The sequence below is a fragment of the Pongo pygmaeus genome, chromosome 7 (genome assembly GCF_028885625.2).
Source record: "Pongo pygmaeus isolate AG05252 chromosome 7, NHGRI_mPonPyg2-v2.0_pri, whole genome shotgun sequence".
Classification (NCBI taxonomy): Eukaryota; Metazoa; Chordata; class Mammalia; order Primates; family Hominidae; genus Pongo; species Pongo pygmaeus.
The window spans coordinates 106,878,216-106,897,849 of NC_072380.2; the positions used below are offsets into that span (position 1 = coordinate 106,878,216).

General features: G+C 39.1%; 1 protein-coding gene across 2 annotated transcripts in view; it reads right to left on the reverse strand.

The window, feature by feature from the left end:
- VIRMA (vir like m6A methyltransferase associated) overlaps window positions 1–19,634 on the reverse strand; it is a 64,976-nt gene that overhangs the window by 36,273 nt on the left and 9,069 nt on the right. The window contains exons 2-8 of one of the 2 annotated variants that reach the window (XM_054498685.2): window positions 18,853–18,968; window positions 13,277–13,363; window positions 12,124–12,172; window positions 9,867–10,035; window positions 5,959–6,081; window positions 4,079–4,351; window positions 1,231–2,371 (exon numbers count right to left, since the gene is read on the reverse strand). In XM_054498685.2, the coding sequence (XP_054354660.1) occupies window positions 1,231–2,371; window positions 4,079–4,351; window positions 5,959–6,081; window positions 9,867–10,035; window positions 12,124–12,172; window positions 13,277–13,363; window positions 18,853–18,968 (1,958 nt within the window). The remainder of the gene's footprint in view (window positions 1–1,230; window positions 2,372–4,078; window positions 4,352–5,958; window positions 6,082–9,866; window positions 10,036–12,123; window positions 12,173–13,276; window positions 13,364–18,852; window positions 18,969–19,634) is intronic. The other variant, XM_054498686.2, reaches the window with a different exon arrangement.

Sequence of the window (19,634 nt, forward strand, 5' to 3'; positions counted from 1 at the left end):
GCTCCCCAACCTCCCATCACTGACCCATTGATTTCCCAGTACACAATCTGTGAGGGTTGCCAGTATCTGGCCTCAAGTGTTCACTTTGGGCCTCTCTACCTTCCTTTCTCAGGGTTTCCCCCAAAGGGATTAAAGGGTACTCAGACCACAAACAGGAACAGCTCAGAAGCATAAAAGAGTTAAAGTTTCTTGTGGGCATCCTTGAACCAAAGAGGAGAGTTGGTAGACGAATGCCCCACCCAGCCTGAATGTTTTAGGAGGATAAGCAGGAGATACACTTTAACCAGTTCTTCGGAGGGTCCCCAGTAGGATGAGCCCCAGCTGTCCACAGCAATAACTATAACAACACTTCCTTTACTGGTTTTTCTCCTTATCTTACTCTCTTCATGCATTTCTGCTTCCTAGGATAATCTTTCAAACAAAGAACCTGCACCCAAGACTTTGACTCAAGTTATCCTTTTAGGAAACTCAAACTACGACAAGGTGTAATAGTTTCAGCTAAAAACAGGAACTTGGATAAGTGGAGGTTTTAGAATGGACACATACCCCATCTCCTGGGAATGCACTATGCTCCAAATCAATGAAAATATTAATCACAAAAATAAGTAATAAAATAATTCAAATGCCATTTTTCCATTTTTATGTTAGGAAATTATTTACAGGCAAATGGTAAGAAAGTAAGTCTCAAAACAAAATAAAAAATCTACTATGGATGCTGGTCCTAACAATGGCAAAATTGTATCAACAGACAATGAGAGAGGTAGATGGCAGAAACAAGTAGTAATGGAAACTTAAAGACATCTTTAACCAGGACTGTAAAATTAAGTTAGTGAAATATAATTTTAACTTACAATGTATTAAGAGCAGTAAGTACAGACTGGTTCACACAGAAGAGCTCTCCTTCCTACACCATTCCTTTGTACCACCTTCCCAGAAGCAAGTCAGCAGTTTCTCATTTATTCTTGCTCATAGACATGCTTATACAAGCATCATTGTTAATTACTAAAATCTTTCACTGAAGTTCCCATTTTTGCTTTAAGAACTAACACAATATAAGCTCACCTACAGTAACATACTGCTCAGTTCCACTACTGAATAACTGTTTTGAAATATCAAGTATCCTTACACATAAATAAGTTATCTACAATCAGATAAAAAGTAAAATCAACCACATAAAATTGTCTCCAATGATTTGTGAAATTTATTTCCCAAAAGGCAAACATGTCTTACCTAAAGAGAACAGGGTATGGATCATCCCTCTCTGGAGGTCCAGTAATTCGTGCCATCGTTGGGAAAGACTTAACAGGTTGTTGGATCATTGTATGAGGGGCAGTTTCCATTAAATGAAAAACTTCTTCTAGGAGGTTAATAAGCCTTTCTATTTCCCCTTCACTTATATTTGAGGATTCCAAAAGATCCATATCCATAGAAGCTTCCATCTCATTTTCATATTCTGGGTTTGTTCTCTCAAGTCCAGCATCTGTGTCGTGATCAGGTTCACTGTGGTTAGGAACAGATGAAGTCTTCTCTGCTAAATGGTCACCAAGTCTTTTAATCTCTGACAAGACTTCATAGAAATGGCATTTCTGGAGAATAGCTGAACCAGCAGTAACAACCCTCACAGTCTGATCTAAAAGTATGAGTTCCAGAAGCTTTTGATAACCACTTTTTTCATTCTGACTACCTCTTAAAAAAGCTTCCATTCCTTCTGTCATACTAATGACACTGTCCAAAGCTTTAAAAGCATTTAACTTAAGAGAAGATGATACATGATCAGCAAACAGAAGCTCAAATAATCCATTGATCACTCCTGCTTGTAGCAGTCCTGTAACTCCTTGAGCCCCACATTCTGCTAGTGAGGACACTAATTTGGTCCCAGCTTTGAGCTGTCGAACATTTAAGGCAATAGGTTGGCGAAGCGCTACTTGTAAATTTAAAGCTTGCATGGTCCAGTCTACCAACTGGCCAAGGGAGTCTTGTTTTGTGTTTTTCAATTGCAAATAGCTTAACCCTTTTATTATTAAACTTGGAATTTCTTCTAAAGCTGTTACCCATTTTGCACCTCTATCTTCTCTATACAAATCTAAGAGTTCTGTTAACTTCACTGAGGCTTCAATTGCCCCTGAATTTTCTTTATCTGGACCTTGATCCTTCATTCTACTAATTTCAATTTCAAAAGTAGTCTTGTATGGACAACTGAAGTATAAGAGTGGTACAAGCTCCCTGTCATATGGATCATATGTCATAGGAGGAACTGAAGCTAAGTCTTCAGCAGTGTATTCAACATCAAAGTTTGGATACTTAAATGTTTCACGTTCCAAGTCAGCAATTCCATCTTCATCACTGGAAATTTGTTCGTAACCATCATCCCCTGAAAATTAGTATGAATAATATTTAAGCATTACATCATCTTTGTCTAATGCATAAATTCTGATTGAACAAGAAATAGTTTTAATAAAACATTAAAAATGATTTCCTCAACAAAACCAACTTCTGCCCCAACATCTTATCCACAATTTTACATTTTATAATTTCTAATAGAATTATGGACAAACTTCTTTTTTTCCTGAAAGGGGTGAGAACTGAAAACTGGACAAACATTTTAAGCAAATTCCTCTGTATCTGTTCAGTTTTACAACTAACTCTGTAACAGATATCTTTTCCTCACAGAAATAAAATTAGAAATGCCTCAAAGTAACAAAAATATCTATCTCAGGAGGAAAGAAATTATGCTTGTCCTCTTGAGAGATTATTTTTAAGACAAAAAAAAAAACTGGTTGTTTTAAAGTTGAGTAAGAATATCATCAGGTTAAACCAAATATTTTCAGCAAAATCATTGTAGATTCTTTTTATAACATTAATTTCACATTCCTGAATTTTTATTTCTCTGCATTTACCTATCACACAGTTTTGTAGGTCTCCATTATATTTTGATAGAAAATTTGTTCATTTAAAATGTGGCTGCGCACAGTGGCTCATGCCTGTAATCCCAGCACTTTGGGAGGCCAAGCTGGGCAGATCACTTGAGGTCAGGAGTCTGAGATCAGCCTGGCCAACATGGTGAAACTCCGGTCTCTACTAAAAATACAAAAATTACCCAAGCGTAGGGGTGGGCACCTGTAAGCCCAGCTACTCGGAAGGCTGAGGGACAAATCACTTGAACCCTAGAGGTGAAGGTTGCAGTGAACCAAGATCGTACCACTGCGCTCCAGTCTGGGTCATGGAATGAGACTTTGTCTCAAAAAAAAAAAAAAAAAGGAAGAAAAAAAGAAAACTGCCTGCCTAAAATTTAACTACTTTTGCCAAATACAATAAATCTAGAAATAATTATTTGATAATCTGGGAATGGGGAAAGCTAAAAAAAAGTATCACATGATAATCTAGCTATTTGTTATTTTGTAAAAGAGCCCCTGTGATTCTCAAATGACACTCATTTTCACTATCTGTAGAAAAAAGCCAAGGCAGATTATCTGTTATTCTGCATAAATGCTTTAACATTAAATGCCATTTCTTGGGCAAATTAAGAGCCAATTAGCTTGAATATCTCTCACTTTTTGCTTTCAAAGGAAAAATAAAGCCTAATTAAAGGACTGTATCATACTGCCACATGTACTTGTGTAATTGAGATTTTTCCCTTGAATTTTTAAAAATAATGTAGCATTTGCTAAAATATCTAGGTGGCAGACATCTTTAGGAATTCCACCTAGCTTTACCACTCCTTACTCTGAAAACAGCCACCAAATCCCTAACCAATATGTATTTGCTACATGACCCTGTTTTCCTGGCAAAAGCTGATGCTGTCAAGGGGAAACTCATATTGTAGCAAGTCAAACAGAAAACTGAGATACAGTCAGGCAGTTTAGGCTGGTTGGTTAAACAGGGGAGATTAAAGTAAACACACAAAGCAGAGGAGAGATGGAAATCTCATTTCTAGTCACGCCTTGAGGCCTAGTTACATTATGACCCTGGGTTTCTTGGAACCCATTTATCTGTGCTAGAAATTCTTTTGCATTTTTCAAAGCTGCATCGAGTTAGTTTCTAGTACTTAAACCCCAAAGTCCTAGCTAACATAGCCCACCTTCACCTTCTTCATCCTCTTCACCTTCTTCCTCTTCATCTTCCTCTTCCTCCTCAGGAATACTGTCTACTGTACGTCGATCATCCTCGTCCTCATCCTCTTCTTCCTCTACATCCACATCATCTTCATCTTCTTCTCCTTCTTCTTGTGGTTCCTCTTCTACTTCTCCTTCATCAGAATATTGCCCTTCCTGGGGAACAGAATTCCGATCAGGAGAAATGGGCTCAAAGTAATCTTCTCTATGAGGAGCATCCTCTTCCTTGTCACCAGACACTGAAAAATTGAGATTTAAGGCACAGACTATTTTAATGGCTTAAATGACACAAGGCAGCAAGACTGGATATGGCAACTACTTAATATTTTGGATGATATAGCTTATAAATACCCTTAAAAAAAAGAATTACTCGCTGTTTAAAAAATATTGAGTATACACTGTACAACTTCTACAGTGAGCAATAATAAAGTATACTGTTAAGCCATTCCTTTTCTTTTTAGCTTTTAAGTAACTATACAGATTTTTATCTTTTCCAGTACATACTACTTATTTTTATTTTATTTTTTATTTTTATTTTTTTTCTTTTTTTGAGACAGAGTCTCACTCTGTCGGCCAGGCTGGAGTGCAGTGGCACGATCTCGGCTCACTGCAACCTCCGCCTCCCAGGCTCAAGCAATTCTCCTGCCTCAGTCTCCCCAGTAGCTGGGATTACAGGCGTGTACCACCACACCCGGCTAATTTTTGTATTTTTAGTAGAGATGGGGTTTCACCATGTTGGCCAGGCTGGTCTCGAACTCCTGACCTCAGATAATCCGCCCACCTTGGCCTCCCAAAGTGCTGGGATTACAGGCATGAGCCACCACGCCCAGCCTATTTTTATTTTATTTTATTTTTATTTTTATTTTTAATAGAGACAGGGTCTCCCTATGTTGCCCAGGCTGGTCTCACACTCCTGGACTCAAGAGGTCCTCCTGCCTCGGCCTTCCAAAGTGCTGGGATTACAGGCATGAGCCACCACACCCAGCCCAATACTACTGATTTTTAACTGGTACTCTTTTGTACATATCACTACAGCAAACTAACACTTTATTTTGGCACAGCTTCAAATGAGTTAACAAATTTTTTTTAACAAGTTAACTGGCCGACAGAAAGAAAAATACAATTAGTGGCCAGGCACTGTGGGTCACACCTGTAAATCCCAAAACTGTGGGGGGCCAAGGTGGGAGGATCACTTGAGTTCAAGACCAGCCTGAACAACATAGGAAACTTCTTCTCTAAAAAAATTAAAAAATTAGCCAGGCGTGGTGGTATACACCTGTGGTCCTAGCCACTGGGGAGGATGAGGTGGGAGGATTTCTTGAACCCGGGAATTCAAGGCTGCAGTGAGCTGAGATGGCACCACTGCACTCTAGCCTGGGTTACAGAGCAAAAACCTGTCTCAAAAGAAAGAAAAAAGAAAAAGAAAAACACAAGGAAATACTGCACAGCACGGGGGGAGACTGCATCAAGATTTGATTACTAGCACCTAATTTTTTTTCTTAATCAAAAAGCACTATTAGCCAGGCACGGTGGCTTATGCCTATAATCCTAACACTTTGTGAAGCTAAGGCAGATGGATCACTTTAGCTCAGGAGTTCCAGCCTGGGCAAAATAGTGAGACCCCATCTCTACAGATATTTTAAAAATTAGCAAGGCATGGTGATGCACACCTGTAGTCCCAGCTACTTAGGAGGCTGAGGTGAGAGGATCACTTAAGCCCAGGAGGTCAAGACTGCAGTAAACCACTGTACTCCACCCTGGGCGACAGAGTGAGACCATCTCAAAACAAAAACAAAAACGTACTATTAACTAGGGGGGAAAACCTTAGCACTGGTTTTATTTATACCTGGCAGAGGCACAGGATCATCTTCATCATCATCAGGTGGAGGGGGTCCTGGAGGAGTTCTTGGTCCCCTTGGCTGTGGTCTTGGAGGGCTTCCATTAAACTGATCTTCTTTCTCCCCATCAGCTAGTGTTTTATGGGAGACAGAAAAAGAACTTTCAAATTACAGATGACCCCCGAACAACATGGCTTTCAACTGTGTGGGTCCACTTACATGTGATTTTTTTTAAAGCAAAGAGAGATCTAAAATATGGTATTTGAGGGATGCAAAATCTGCATATATATAAAGGGCTGACTTTCTGTATATGCAGGTTCCTCAGGGCCAACGTCAGGACTTGAGTACGCACAGATTTGTGTATACACAGGCAGTCCTAGAACAAATCAATCCCCAAGTAGAACAAAGATAATCATGTTAAAGTATAAAGAAATGAATGGAAAAAATACCTTTCATCATTAGGGAGATTTTCATCTTCAGAATTAACTAATAAACTTTTCCTTCCTGGTGTCTCAGAAATTTTGCTAATTAATCTATATTAATAACATTAGAATTTCTGACTTCCCACATACTGAAAAAATACTTGTCATCATTTCAGACTTTCATCTTCAGAATTAACTGATGATCAACTTTTCCTTCCTGGCATCTTAACAGAAATTTTGCTAATTAATCTATATTGGTAACATTAGAATTTCTGACTTCTCACATACCAAAATATAATGTATACATTCTTAGGCTTGGGCATAATCCCAGAGAATGAAGATTTTATTTTCATGCAAAAAAAAAAATACGGGAATGTTCAGCTTTATTTGTGATAGCCAAAAAACAGAGACTACCTGAATGTCCTTCAACAGGTGAGCAGTTAAATTTTGGTACATCTATATTTTGTAATACCACTCAGCAATAAAAAAACAACAAACTATTTATATATAATACGTTGAACTTCAAGGAAATTATGCTGAATGAAAAAAGTCAATCTCACAAAGATACTGCGTGATTCCATTGATGTAACGTGTAAAATAAAATAACTATAGAAATGGTGAACAGATTAGTGGCTGCCAAAGGCTAGAGATGGGTGGGATGAATATGGCTATAAAGGGGTAATAGGGAATCTTGGGGCAATGGTGTAGTTAAGTATTTTGGGGTTTTGTTTGTTTTTTTGTTTTGTTTTGTTTTGTTTGAGTCGGAGCCTTGCTCTGCCACCCAGGCTGGATTGCAATGGCACAATCTCAGCTCACTGCAGCCTCCACCACCAGGGTTCAAGTGATTCTCCTGCCTTAGCCTCCTAAGTAGCTGGGACTACAGGCATGCACCACCACGCCCAGCAAATTTTTGTATTTTTAGTAGAGATGAGGTTTCACCATGTTGGCCAGGCTGGTCTCAAACTCCTGACCTCAAGTGATCTGCCCACCTCGGCCTCCCAGTGTTGGGATTACAGGCGTGAGCCATGGCACCCAGCCCAGATAAGTATTTTGATCATGGTGTTGGCTATGCAAGGCTGTACACATGAGATAAAAATGCACAGAGTTACACATACACAAACAAGTGCATGTCTAACTAGTGAAATCTGAATAAGCTCCATAGATTGCACCAACACCAATTTTCTGGTTTTGATATTGTACTATATTTATAAAAGATGTTATCACTGGGGGAGGCTAAAGAGTGCACAGGACTTCCCTGTACATTTCTTTGCAACCTCCTGTCAATCTATAATTATCTCAAAGTAAAAAGTTAAGGGCCCAGGTGTGGTGGCTCACACCTGTCAACCCAGCACTTTGAAGGGCTGAGACGAGAGGATCACTTGAGGCTAGGAATTTGAGACCAGTTTGGGCAACATAGTGAGACCCCATCTCTACAAAAAAATGAGTTGGGGTGGAGGGTGGCACACATCTATAGACCTAGCTACTCCACAGACTGAGGTGGAAGGACTGCTTGAGTCCAGGATTACGAGGTTACAGTGAGCTATGATCAGGCCACTGCACTCCAGCCTGGGTGACATAACAAAATCCTGTCTCTAAAAACAAAAAAATTAAATTAAAAAAATTTTTAAATAAAAAGTTAAAAACACATGTATATATGTGCTTAAGTGTCAATTTTAAAACAAATCAGTAAATTGAACAAATTTTTAGAGTAACCACTACATATGTCAGATACTATGATAAGACTGAAAACACAAATATATGTAAAACATACTTTCTATCCACAAGGAGCTCATGGTTTGGTTAAAAAAAAAACACACACACAGAAAAATGAAGGACTGAAAGAAAAAGAAAACTGAAAGAGTAACTATGCTTAGCAGGTAAGATATAAGAAAAGTACAGAGTATGACCACCATCAGAAAAAAAAGAGCTCACACCACATTATTATATCAGGATTCAGAGAAACAAAGGTCATTTATAGTCACAAAAATGCTAATTATAAAGCAAAATATTATTCCTTAGTGACTTTAATTACAATTTCAAAATGTATTCTTGAAACTCCTTTTATTTATTTATTTTGTGTGTGGGTTTTTGTTTTTGTTTTTGAGACAGGGTTTTGCTCTGTTGCCTAGGCTGGAGAGCAGGGGCACGATCATGACTCATTGCAGCCTCAACTTCCCAGGCTCAACAGATCCTCCCACCTTGGCCTCCAGAGTAGCTGGACCACAGGCACATGCCATCATGCCCAGCTAATTCTTTCTTTCTTTTTTTTTTGGGGGGGGAGGGGCAGGTTCTCCCTATGTTGCCCAGGCTGGTCTCACACTCCTGTGTTCAAGCAATCCTCCCATCTCAGCCTCCCAAAGTGTAAGAATTACAGGCATAAGCCACCATGCCCAGCCTACTTATTTATTTTTACAGATGGGAGTCTCACTATGTTGCCCAGAATGTACTCAAACTCCTGGGCTCAATCGATCCTTTTGCCTCAGCCTCTTGAGTAGCTGGGAACACAGATGCATACCACTGCAGCTGGCTATGAATCTCATTGTGTCAACTTCTTTTTTTTTAAACAGACATAGGGTCTCGCCACGTTGGCCAGGCTGGTCTTGAATTCCTGACCCCAAGCAATCCTCCCACTTCGGCCTCCCAAAGTGCTAGGATTACAGCCATGAGCCACTGCACTCGGCCTTGTGGTCAACTTCTTACAGTGATTAACACTGGAGTGAGGAGAAGAGATTCTGAGAAACATGAGTCCAGCTGCCTATCTTCTGAAAGAAAGCCACTGAAGTTCTTATTTTTCTTGTTTCCAGTTAATGAGCAAAAGGTTCTCAAAAGTGGAAGAAATCTACATTAGTTAAGATGTATGTACCTAATCAAATTTTAAAGGCACTCTTGAAAAAAAAGTCATTTATGTAAGTATTCCGGGAATACGTAACAAACTCCCTGCCTATTTTTCAATTCATTTACAAATAATTTTAATAGTAAACCATGAATAGTCACTAGGTTGCATTATAATTAAGATATTTTAAATGGGAAAAAATTCCCTCAGATCAGTTTTTAAAGCTCTCTAGGAAAATAGAGGAAGAAAATAAAATGTCACCACTTCAACATAAAAAGAAACTCTTACAGACAATGGGAGACTAACAGATAGCTATCTTGTCAAGTCTTAAGCAAGGTTCAAAAGGTGAACGAGGTGTGCTTGCTCACTCTCTCCCACCCCAATCCCTCACTTTCCCTCCTTTCTCTCCCTCCCCTTCTCCCTCTTGCCTCTTCTTTCCTTCTCTTCCTCCTATCTCCCCCTCTTCCTCCCTCTCTCCCCCTCTGCCCCTCTGCTTCTCCCTCTCACCTCCTCCCTCCCTCTCTCCCCCTCTCTTCTTCCTCTCTCCCTCTCAAGAAATAAAACAAAATAAAAACAAAAGGTAAAAGAGCGCTCTTCGAATTATTTTTTTTTACACCAAGGATATAAGTTTCACTTGCAAAAGCAAATTTAAAATTCTCACCATGTTTTGGATTCCTTTTCAAACTTGGTTGTGGCTGGGGAGGTGGTGGAGGTGGAGGTGGTGGTGGTGGAGAATCTCTGTCATGACTTATCACTCTATCCACTGATCCATATATTGCCAGTGTCAGACAGTTATACCAGCCTCTTAGCACTAGACCATCAGTATTCACCTGATTTTTAGGGAGGGAAAAAAAAATCTTTCAAAGTCATGTTTTAAAACACTAGAAGTTAGCTGATACCAAATTAGATTGTGGTTCAACTAAAGTCTTTAAAAGTATGCTGAAAATGCAAAGTCAACACAAAGTGAAATTTACCCAGGCACAGCTTTTAGTGTGGTTCTCCAGAGTTACCATAACTACACCTGCACCTGTCCTAAGATTACATCTCCCAGTCCTATGCTTTATGTCAACCTTGTTCAAAAAGTATAACCAGACTCCTATCCAAGAGAAAAGAAATGAGAATAAAATTAAGTAGGAGTTATTGCTAATTAATAAATTCAACCCCAATAGGTACAGGGGTGGTAGAAGGGACCAAAAGCACAAATGATGCTCAGTCTCAAGAATGATAAAGTCCATAAAACTGCATAGCATTCTTCTCACAAGCCAAATTCATACATGCAGGTATATTTTATGTACCCACATTGTACATTAAAAAGTAAGGGAACTTGCCGGGTGCAGTGGCTCACGCCTGTAATCTCAGCACTTTGGGAGGCTGAGGTGGGTGGATCACAAGGTCAGGAGTTGAAGACCAGCCTGGCCAAGATGGTGAAACCCCGTCTCTACTAAAATTACAAAAATTAGCCGGGGTGGTGGTGGCACCTGTAATCCCAGATAACCAGGAGACTGAGGCAGAGAATTGTTTGAACCCAGGAGGCGGAGGTTGCAGTGAGCCAAGACTGTGCCACTGCACACTCTAGCCTGGGCGACAGAGCGAGACTTAGTCTCAAAAAAAAAAAAAAAGTAAGGGAACCCAGAGGCATTAAATAAATGGTTTTTGCAAAGAAACTTTCTCCTAAAAAGATTAAAGACTTTTGCCAATGCCATTAACCCTCAATATTTCCCTATAAGATAAAAATAACTTTATGCTTTCTAGAGCTTATCTACATTAATAGCTAGATCTTCACAATTATGAGAGCAGATACTGTCATTCCCTTTTAAGAAATAAGAAAACCAGAGCATGTGAAGAAGAGCCTGCATTAGAAACCAAAGGCCATGACTTCTGAGTTCTCTTTCCACCCCACCATAATGGGTAAAGACAAAGTTATAAGTGTTACCGGGGCCCCTTCTGGAGGCACAATAAGGAAAAAAGAAATTAATATTTCTTTGTTAGACTATACAGAGAAACTGGGGACCAGAAGAAGGGTTCAAAGACTGGCCAAGGATTGACAGACTGAACAGAAATCCCACTGGAAGGAAGATAAACAGATAACAATGGTAATTTTTAGTCTAAACAGGATGTAAAGGATTTAATACCCATCCCCCCCAAAACCAAACAGCAAGCTGAGTAGTCCCATACCAGGTCATAATTATTTTTGCATTTCAAATCTGCCACTAAATCCTTCCAGCACGGCATCTGGCATATCAAGAAAAAAGGCATATTTTTGATAAGAAAGGACAAATATGAAATATGTACTTTCAAAAGAAACTTTAAGGCACAGTAGTGTCTAATAACAATTTGCCTGCCTGTCGTCTTCTGAACTTGCCTATCTAAATGAAAGACGGTAAAGCACAAATGCTGGCCTCTTCTTGACTCGAAAGAGGAAGAAAGAGCTTTATAGGTAGAGAATGACATTACAATGTCTTTACTGCATTATAAAATAGTGTCTAGATGCTAGAAGAATCAGATAAGATATGACACTCTGAGGTGGGCGCGGTGGCTCATGCCTGTAATCCTAGCACTTTGGGAGTCCGAGGTGGTTGGATCACGAGGTCAGGAGATCAAGACCATCCTGGCTAATACAGTGAAACCCCGTCTCTACTAAAAATACAAAAAATTAGCCGGGCATGGTGGCAGACGCCTGTAGTCCCAGCTACTCGGGAGGCTGAGGCAGGAGAATGGCGTGAACCTGGGAGGCGGAGCTTGCAGAGAGCCGAGATCGTGCCACTGCACTCCAGCCTGGGCGAGAGAGCGAAACTCCGTACAAAAAAAAAAAAAAAAAGATATGACACTCTGCAACATTGATTTATATGGATTACAAACTTTAAATGGAGTTGAGAGCAAATAGTAATGACAAGTTGAAAACTGACTTCCACAATTACCTTTGAGTTAGGTCTAAAGATGATGGAAGTATTCTCATCATATTCCAGGCTGTCAAGAGAATAGAAATAAATATGTAAGCTCAAACACTGAACATCACAGTTCATGAAGACATCTCTCTAGATTCAAATATTTTAATATAATCAAATGCTAGATTTTTGTTTTGATTCAATAAACCACAAAGTTTGAGTTTAATGTACTGTCCCCAAAATGTGATGAAGAAAAAAAAATCAATCCCAGATTCTGAATTAACTGCTTTGCGGTGAGTATGGACATCAGTAAATTTTTAAAAGCACACCAGGTAATTCTAATGTACAGCCAGAGTAGAGAACCATTGCATTACAGTCATACAAAAATGTAGACTACAACCAAAATTTAAGAAAAGCACCTGTTTTATTAAGTAGGTACTGACATAAAAACACCCCCAAATACTAAAAATCACCTGCTTCAAATTATCTAAGGTTTCCCTTCATTTAAAAAAAAGTTAAATTATTGACATAATTTAATAATAAATGAGAGGGGTCAACAACAGAATGAGTGATGTCTAAGAAACTGTTAATTCCTGACAGAAACAGACATTTTCTCATTTTTAAGCTGCCTTTAATTTTTTTTATTTTATGAGTTCTAAGTAAACCCATTGAACAGTCATTTGTTTGTAGACATCATAACAACAGGTTTAATAATACCTAACCTGAAAAAAACTACCTAGCATGTACTAAATAATCAAAAAAGGGGGTATCTACTAACAAAAGTTTCATTTTACAAAATGTGGCTACTGGAATTATAAATTGCACAGCAGTGTGATGTGAAAGACACATATATTAGCTCTCAATGTGTCTATATAATTTAAGAATCAAAAATATTTTCCAAATTAGAAGGTTACTATTATGTGTCAAAGTATCATGTATATAAGAAACGCATGCATGAGTCACAAGTTAACAAGCAATGGCAGTTTCACACATTTAAATTTTTATCTTATAAACTCAGCATCTCCTTAGGAGTTTGACATTTCTTTAATACCACCTTGACACGATTAAACCCTGCGTTCTTGGGTCTACCAGCAGATACATCCTTTTCTTTTATCTAAAGAATCAATCAAAAGGTGTTGCTTACTAACTCTTGAGTTTCTGGTGAAATTACCCAGCAGGTACATACCTTCCCAACCTATCGAAAACAGGGGCACTTGGTTTGCTTACATTGTTGAAGAATAAGTCTAATTGAAATGTATGCGGAGATGTCTCTCTGTAAATGAAACAAAGTTGAAACATCAGCCTTTGTAACAAACACTTCCTAAATTAAAACAAATAACATAGTAAGTACAAAGTTAAGAGCAATTCTAGAATTAGAATATGATATTCCTAAAATTTAAATAACAAAAATATAGTTAACTATATTGTATGTAATTTTATTCACATCCAATCTCAAGTAGCCAACAGCTGATTTTAAGTATTATTGAATATCAAATTTTAATCAAGTAGTTTTTGCCTGCTATCACTATTCATTTTTTTTTGAGATGGTGTTACGGAGTTTCGCTCTTGTTACCCAAGCTGGAGTGCAATGGCAGGCATGATCTCGGCTCACTGCAACCTCCACTCTTGGGTTCAAGAGACTCTCCTGCCTCAGCTTCCTGAGTAGCTGGGATTACAGGCACGTACCACCACACCCAGCTGATTTTTTTGTATTTTTAGTAGAAATGGGGTTTCGCCATGTTAGTCAGGCTGGTCTCAAACTCCCGACCTCAGGTGATTCACCCATCTCAGCCTCCCAAAGTGCTGGGATTATAAGTGTGAGCCACTGCGCCCGGCCTCCCCTTCTTTTTAGAGACAGAGTCTTGCTTTCTTGCCCAGGCTGGAGTGCAGTGGCGTTACTACAGCTCACTGTAGCCTCCAGCTCCCAGACTCAAACAATCCTCCTGCTACAGCCTCCCAAGTAGCTGGGACTACAGGTGTATGCCACTACACAGGGCTAATTTTTTTTTTTTAAGTAGAGACAAGGTATCACTATGTTGCCCAGGCTGGTCTCGAGCTCCTGTGCTCAAGTGATCCTCCCACATCAGCCTCCCAAAGTGCTGGGATTCAGGCATGCCTGTTCCCTTTCATTATCAAAAGAATCAGGGATTAGCTAACTTCAAGTTATATAATTACAATTTCAACTTAATCCACATTAATACAAGACTATAATAGTAACTTTAGCATCACAGCCCTAAGTTGTGACTTAAAGCCAATTGATATTTGTACAGCAGCAATTTCCAAAAATATTTTGGGGTTTCTAAAAATAGATTATTTGGTTAATATCAGAGCCTATTTAATTTGCATTAGACTAAAATCTTGCTACACTTTATGTAAAAGATACTATACCATAGCACCCTTGGTTGAAATTCCTTAAATTCAACTAAAATCTTGACTTTGAAAACCACACGCTTTATTCTTGTTCACTTATATAAAAATCCAAATGTTAATAACTATAATGTCTAGAGTACTATCAAAGAGATTCCTGTATGCACTTCTGGTAGACACACAAACAGGCATCATCATTCTGAAAAGCAATGTGGCAATAAAATTCAGGAGACTAAGAAAATGTTCACATCAAGCTACCGTTTGAACATACCCCACAAAGTCCATGTGCTGGAAATTTAATCCCCAATGCAACAGTGTTGGGAGGCAAGCCTAATAAGACGTGACTGGGTCATGAGGACTCTGCCCTCATGAATGAATGAATGTTGTTATCTGGGGAGTGGATTAGTTACTCTGACAGTATGCTTGTTAACAAAGCAAGTTCAGCTCCCTTTTGCTCTCTTGGGCTCTCTGGCTCTTGCCTTCCACCATGAGATGAAGCTGCAAGAACGTTCTTGCCAGATTGCTGGCACCTTGATATTGGACTTCCTAGTCTCCAGAACTTTGAGATATAAATTTCTTTATAAATTATCCAGTCTGTGGTATTCTGTTAAAGTAACACAAAATGGACAAAGACACACCATTTGATGCAATTTTTCTAGAAGGAGTTTCTACAGAAACCTTGATATGCGAACAGATTTTTTTCAAGAGGATATTCATCGTACTATTATTTGTAATTTGAAAACTAAAAACCATCTAATGGTCCCCACATAGGAAACTAATCAAATATATTTATAGTATAGTCATTCATTAGACTATGTAGCTATCAGAAATCATAAAATCAAGTAATATTTAATGATGTAAAAGTACTCCTGATATATTATAAATGAAATAAAGGAATACATAAAACACTAAAAAGTAACAGCAAAATAACAACATACATTTGCCTTACCCAAATTCAATCATATGCACCCAACAACTCTAGTCTCTTCCTCTTGCCCTTTACTTTTTTTCTTTTCCTTTTTTTTTTTTTTTTTTGAGACAGAGTCTTGCTCTTGTCGCCCAGGCTGGAGTGCAGTGGTACAATCTCGGCTCACCACAACCTCCACCTCTCAGGTTTCAAGTGATCCTCTTACCTCAGCAACCCAAGTAGCAGAGACTACAGGCACGCGCCACCAGGCCCAGCTGATTTTTGTATTTTTAGTAGAGACGGGGTTTCACTATGTTGGCCAGGCTGGTCTCGAACTCCTGACCTCAGCTGATCCACCCGCCTCAGCCTCCCAAAGTGCTGGGATTACAGGCGTGAGCCACTGCACATGACCCCTCCTGGCCCTTCTTTAAACTAGACCCTGGACTTCAGTGTCTCAAGAAAAGGAAAAAGAGCTAAAATACAAACTCTTTCTATACTTTTGAGACCCTAAAGGCTCAGGTCCTGGTCACTGAAAAACGATTTAAAGAATCAAAGGAAATCTGACTGCACTAGACAGTTATCTTACAACTCGGTGACTCTAAAAAACCTAACCTCACATAAGGTATCATATTTACAAAAAGTAATAATAAAATACATATATAAGCATACATATATATGTATGAACACACACACATACAAACACACACACATTAAAAATATATATCAAATGTTAAGATGCTCTTGGAATAGAGGAATTATAATTATTATTGTTATTACTTTTTTTTTTTGAAACAGTCTTGCTTTGTTGCCCAAGCTGGAGGGCAATGGCACAATCACAGCTCACTGCAACTCTTAACTCCTGGGTTCAAGCAATCCTTCCTTCCGCCTCAGCCTCCCAAGCAGCGAGGACTACAGGCATGAGCCACCACGCCCAACTAATTTTTAAATTTTTTGTAGAGACGGGGTCTCCAAACTCTTGGTCTCAAGTGATCCTCCTGCCTCAGCCTCCCAAAGTGCTGGGATTAGAGGCCTGAGCCACCACACCCTACCAGAATAAAGGGATTAAAGGGATTTTAATTTTATCTAGGCATTTCTAAATTTTATAATGAGAAAAAACACTATTATAAAGTATGCCCACACATATCACTTGATCTCTAACACTGCTTTCAACTTTCAGATTCTGGTCTTCCTGGCTCTTTTTCCTTTTTTTTAAGATGGAGTCTTGCTCTGTTGCCCAGGCTGGAGTGCAGTGGCGCAATCTCAGATCACTGTAACCTCCAACCCCCGGGTTCAGGCGATTCTCCCGCCTCAGCCTCCTGAGTAGCTGGGATTACAGGTGTGCACCACCACAGCTGGCTAATTTTTGTATTTTTAATAGAGACATGGTTTCACCATGTTGGCTAGGCTGGTCTCAAACTCATGACCTCAAATGATCTACCTGCCTCAGCCTCCCATAGTGCTAGGATTACAGGCATAAGCCACCGTGCCTGGCCCTCACTTTTACATTTGGTTTACTGCATTAATACTTTATTTTACTGTTCTGTAGCATACTAATCATGTATAAATTTGTTTCTGATCCCTTATGTTTGGAGTTATTACAACATGAAAAGCCACACATCTCCAGCTAAGAAAAAGGAAGAGGGTTAAGATAATGGAAAATGCAACAAATAATCCTACCAATGGTAGCTAATTGCCGAAATCCAGTTTGCCTGCTATGGTAGCCAGTCCCTAAGATGACCCCAATGACACTTGCTTCCTGGTATTCACACACTACCTGGTAAGGTGTACACCCTATGTAGGCCCCTCCCACACTATAGCAGCGAATATGTAACCTACAAAATATGGTAAAGATGATAATATGTCACCTTCTGATATTAAGTTATAAAACACACTGCCTGTGGCTTCTTTCTTGGGCATGTCCTCTCACTCTTAGATCACTCACTCTGGAAGAAGCCATGTCATGACACGAACAAGCCCATGGAGAGGATCTCCTGGCAAAGAAGTGAAGCCTCCTGCCAGCAGCCCCATGAATGAGCTACCAAGCAAATTCTTCAGCCCCAGTCTATATCTTGACTACAGCTTCACGAAAGAACCTGAGCCAGCTAAAGCGATTCCCAGAATCCTGACCCTCAGAAACAATGTGAGAAAATAAATGTGTAGTTTTAAGCTGCTATATTTGCTATAATTTGTTATGGAACAATAAATGACAAACTTTTTTTGGCCAAAAGCAGTACAATTAGAGAAGACTGTTGGATATACTATCATTATCCAATCTTCCTCATTCTACACAAAGCTCTCTTTATAGGAAAATCAGGAAGAAACGTATAGGGAAACATGAGTTAATTTTCTTAAACATGGAAAAAAAGATATGAAGTCAATTATAACGATCCTTCACTATAAACATTAAAAGATTTTTCTTGTGTTATCTTTTAATTTTTGAATGATGCCTATGAAGACTTTATACCTACTTCTACAAATAATGAACTATTTTCCACAATTATGAAGAAATGAGCCCTTAACTTTGAATCTGTCCCGTAACACCCACCACAAAGTAGCTAGTTTAACTCTTTTTCTTTTTTTTGAGACAGTTTCACTCTTGCTGCCCAGGCTAGAGTGCAATGACGCAATCTCAGCTCACCACAACCTCTGCCTCCCAGGTTCAAGCGATTCTCCTGCCTCAGCCTCCTGAGTAGCTGGGATTACAGGCATGCGCCACCATGCCTGGCTAATTTTGTATTTTTAGTAGAGACGGGGTTTCTCCATGTTGGCCAGGCTGGTTTTGAACTCCTGACCTCAGGTGATCCTCCTGCCTCGGCCTCCCAAAGTGCTGGGACTACCAGTCCCAAAGTGCTGGGTCAGACCAGTCTGACCAATATGGTGAAACCCCGTCTCTACTAAAAATACAAAAAATTAGCCGAGTGTGGTGGTGGGGTAATCCCAGCTACTCAGGAGGCTGAGGCAGGAGACTCGCTTGAACCCAGGAGGCAGAGGTTGCAGTGAGCCGAGATCGCGCCATTGCATTCCAGCCTGGACAACAGGAGCAAAACTCCAACTCAAAAAAAAAAAAAAAAAAAGTAGTAATAATAATAATAATAATAATAATAATAGTAAGATACATTTATAAATATTTCAACTAATTCCCACTTATTTTCAAGAGAAAAATCAGGTTAAAAATACTTCATCTACCTTGTTACACCACCCCAGAATATTTTAGACAATGTAAACCTAACACCATCAGTTAAAAAAAAAAAAATGAATAAAGAAAAATCTTACCTAGCACACCGGTCAAATAATTACTGTTTTCAGGTTTAAGATGATATATGCATTATACAGAAAATATAGAGCTAATTACAATGCAGCATAACCATAACTGAATAGATTCAGGATTTTATTACTTGTAAAATATTCTCTTACATTTTTGCATTTAAGAATATGTTTCTAAGACAATCTTTAACCAAAAAATACTTTTAAAAAGAGAGTTGACTTACCCATATGCTCTATTGTCTGGCAGACTGCTATGGGCTCTTACTCCTGGGGGTATGACTCGGACTTCATTGATATAAACCACACATGGAAAACGAACCACATCTATATGAGAACTTTGCTGTAACAAAAAAAAAAGCCGGAGGGGGAGGGGTTCGGAACATTCTGTAAAACAGTTTCTCTATTCAAATTTTATTCACTCACAATGTCACATGTAACCTTAACATTCCATATCATTAAATATCATTAAATATATTATATTATTTACAGTGTTGCATACATAGCTGATAAGATGTACTTACTTAAGTTTCTCAATTTGCCTAACATTTTCTGCCATGCATTTACTTCCCTGCTGATGTCTTGCTTAGACTAATATAGACGCAGAGTCCCTTATCTGAAATTTCTGGAGCCAAATGCCTTTCAGAATCCTGACTTTTTGATTTCTAGAAAGATAATATAATCCAAATACTGCATATTACTTTAGACCCCCAGTGGCTTCTGCAGCAGCACCCTGTAATCAAAACATTTATTTCTGCAGCCACACGTATCAACATTCACCCTAAATAAAGATTATGGCTGGGTGCGGTGGCTCACACCTGTAATCCCAGCACTTTGGGATGCCCAGGCAGGAGAATCACAAGGTCAGGAGATCGAGACCCCAGTGAAACCCCGTCTCTACTAAAAAATATAAAAAATTAGCCAGGTGCAGTCGTGGACACCTGTAGTCCCAGCTACTCGGGAGGTTGAGGCAGGAGAATGGCGTGAACCCGGGAGGCAGAGCTTGCAG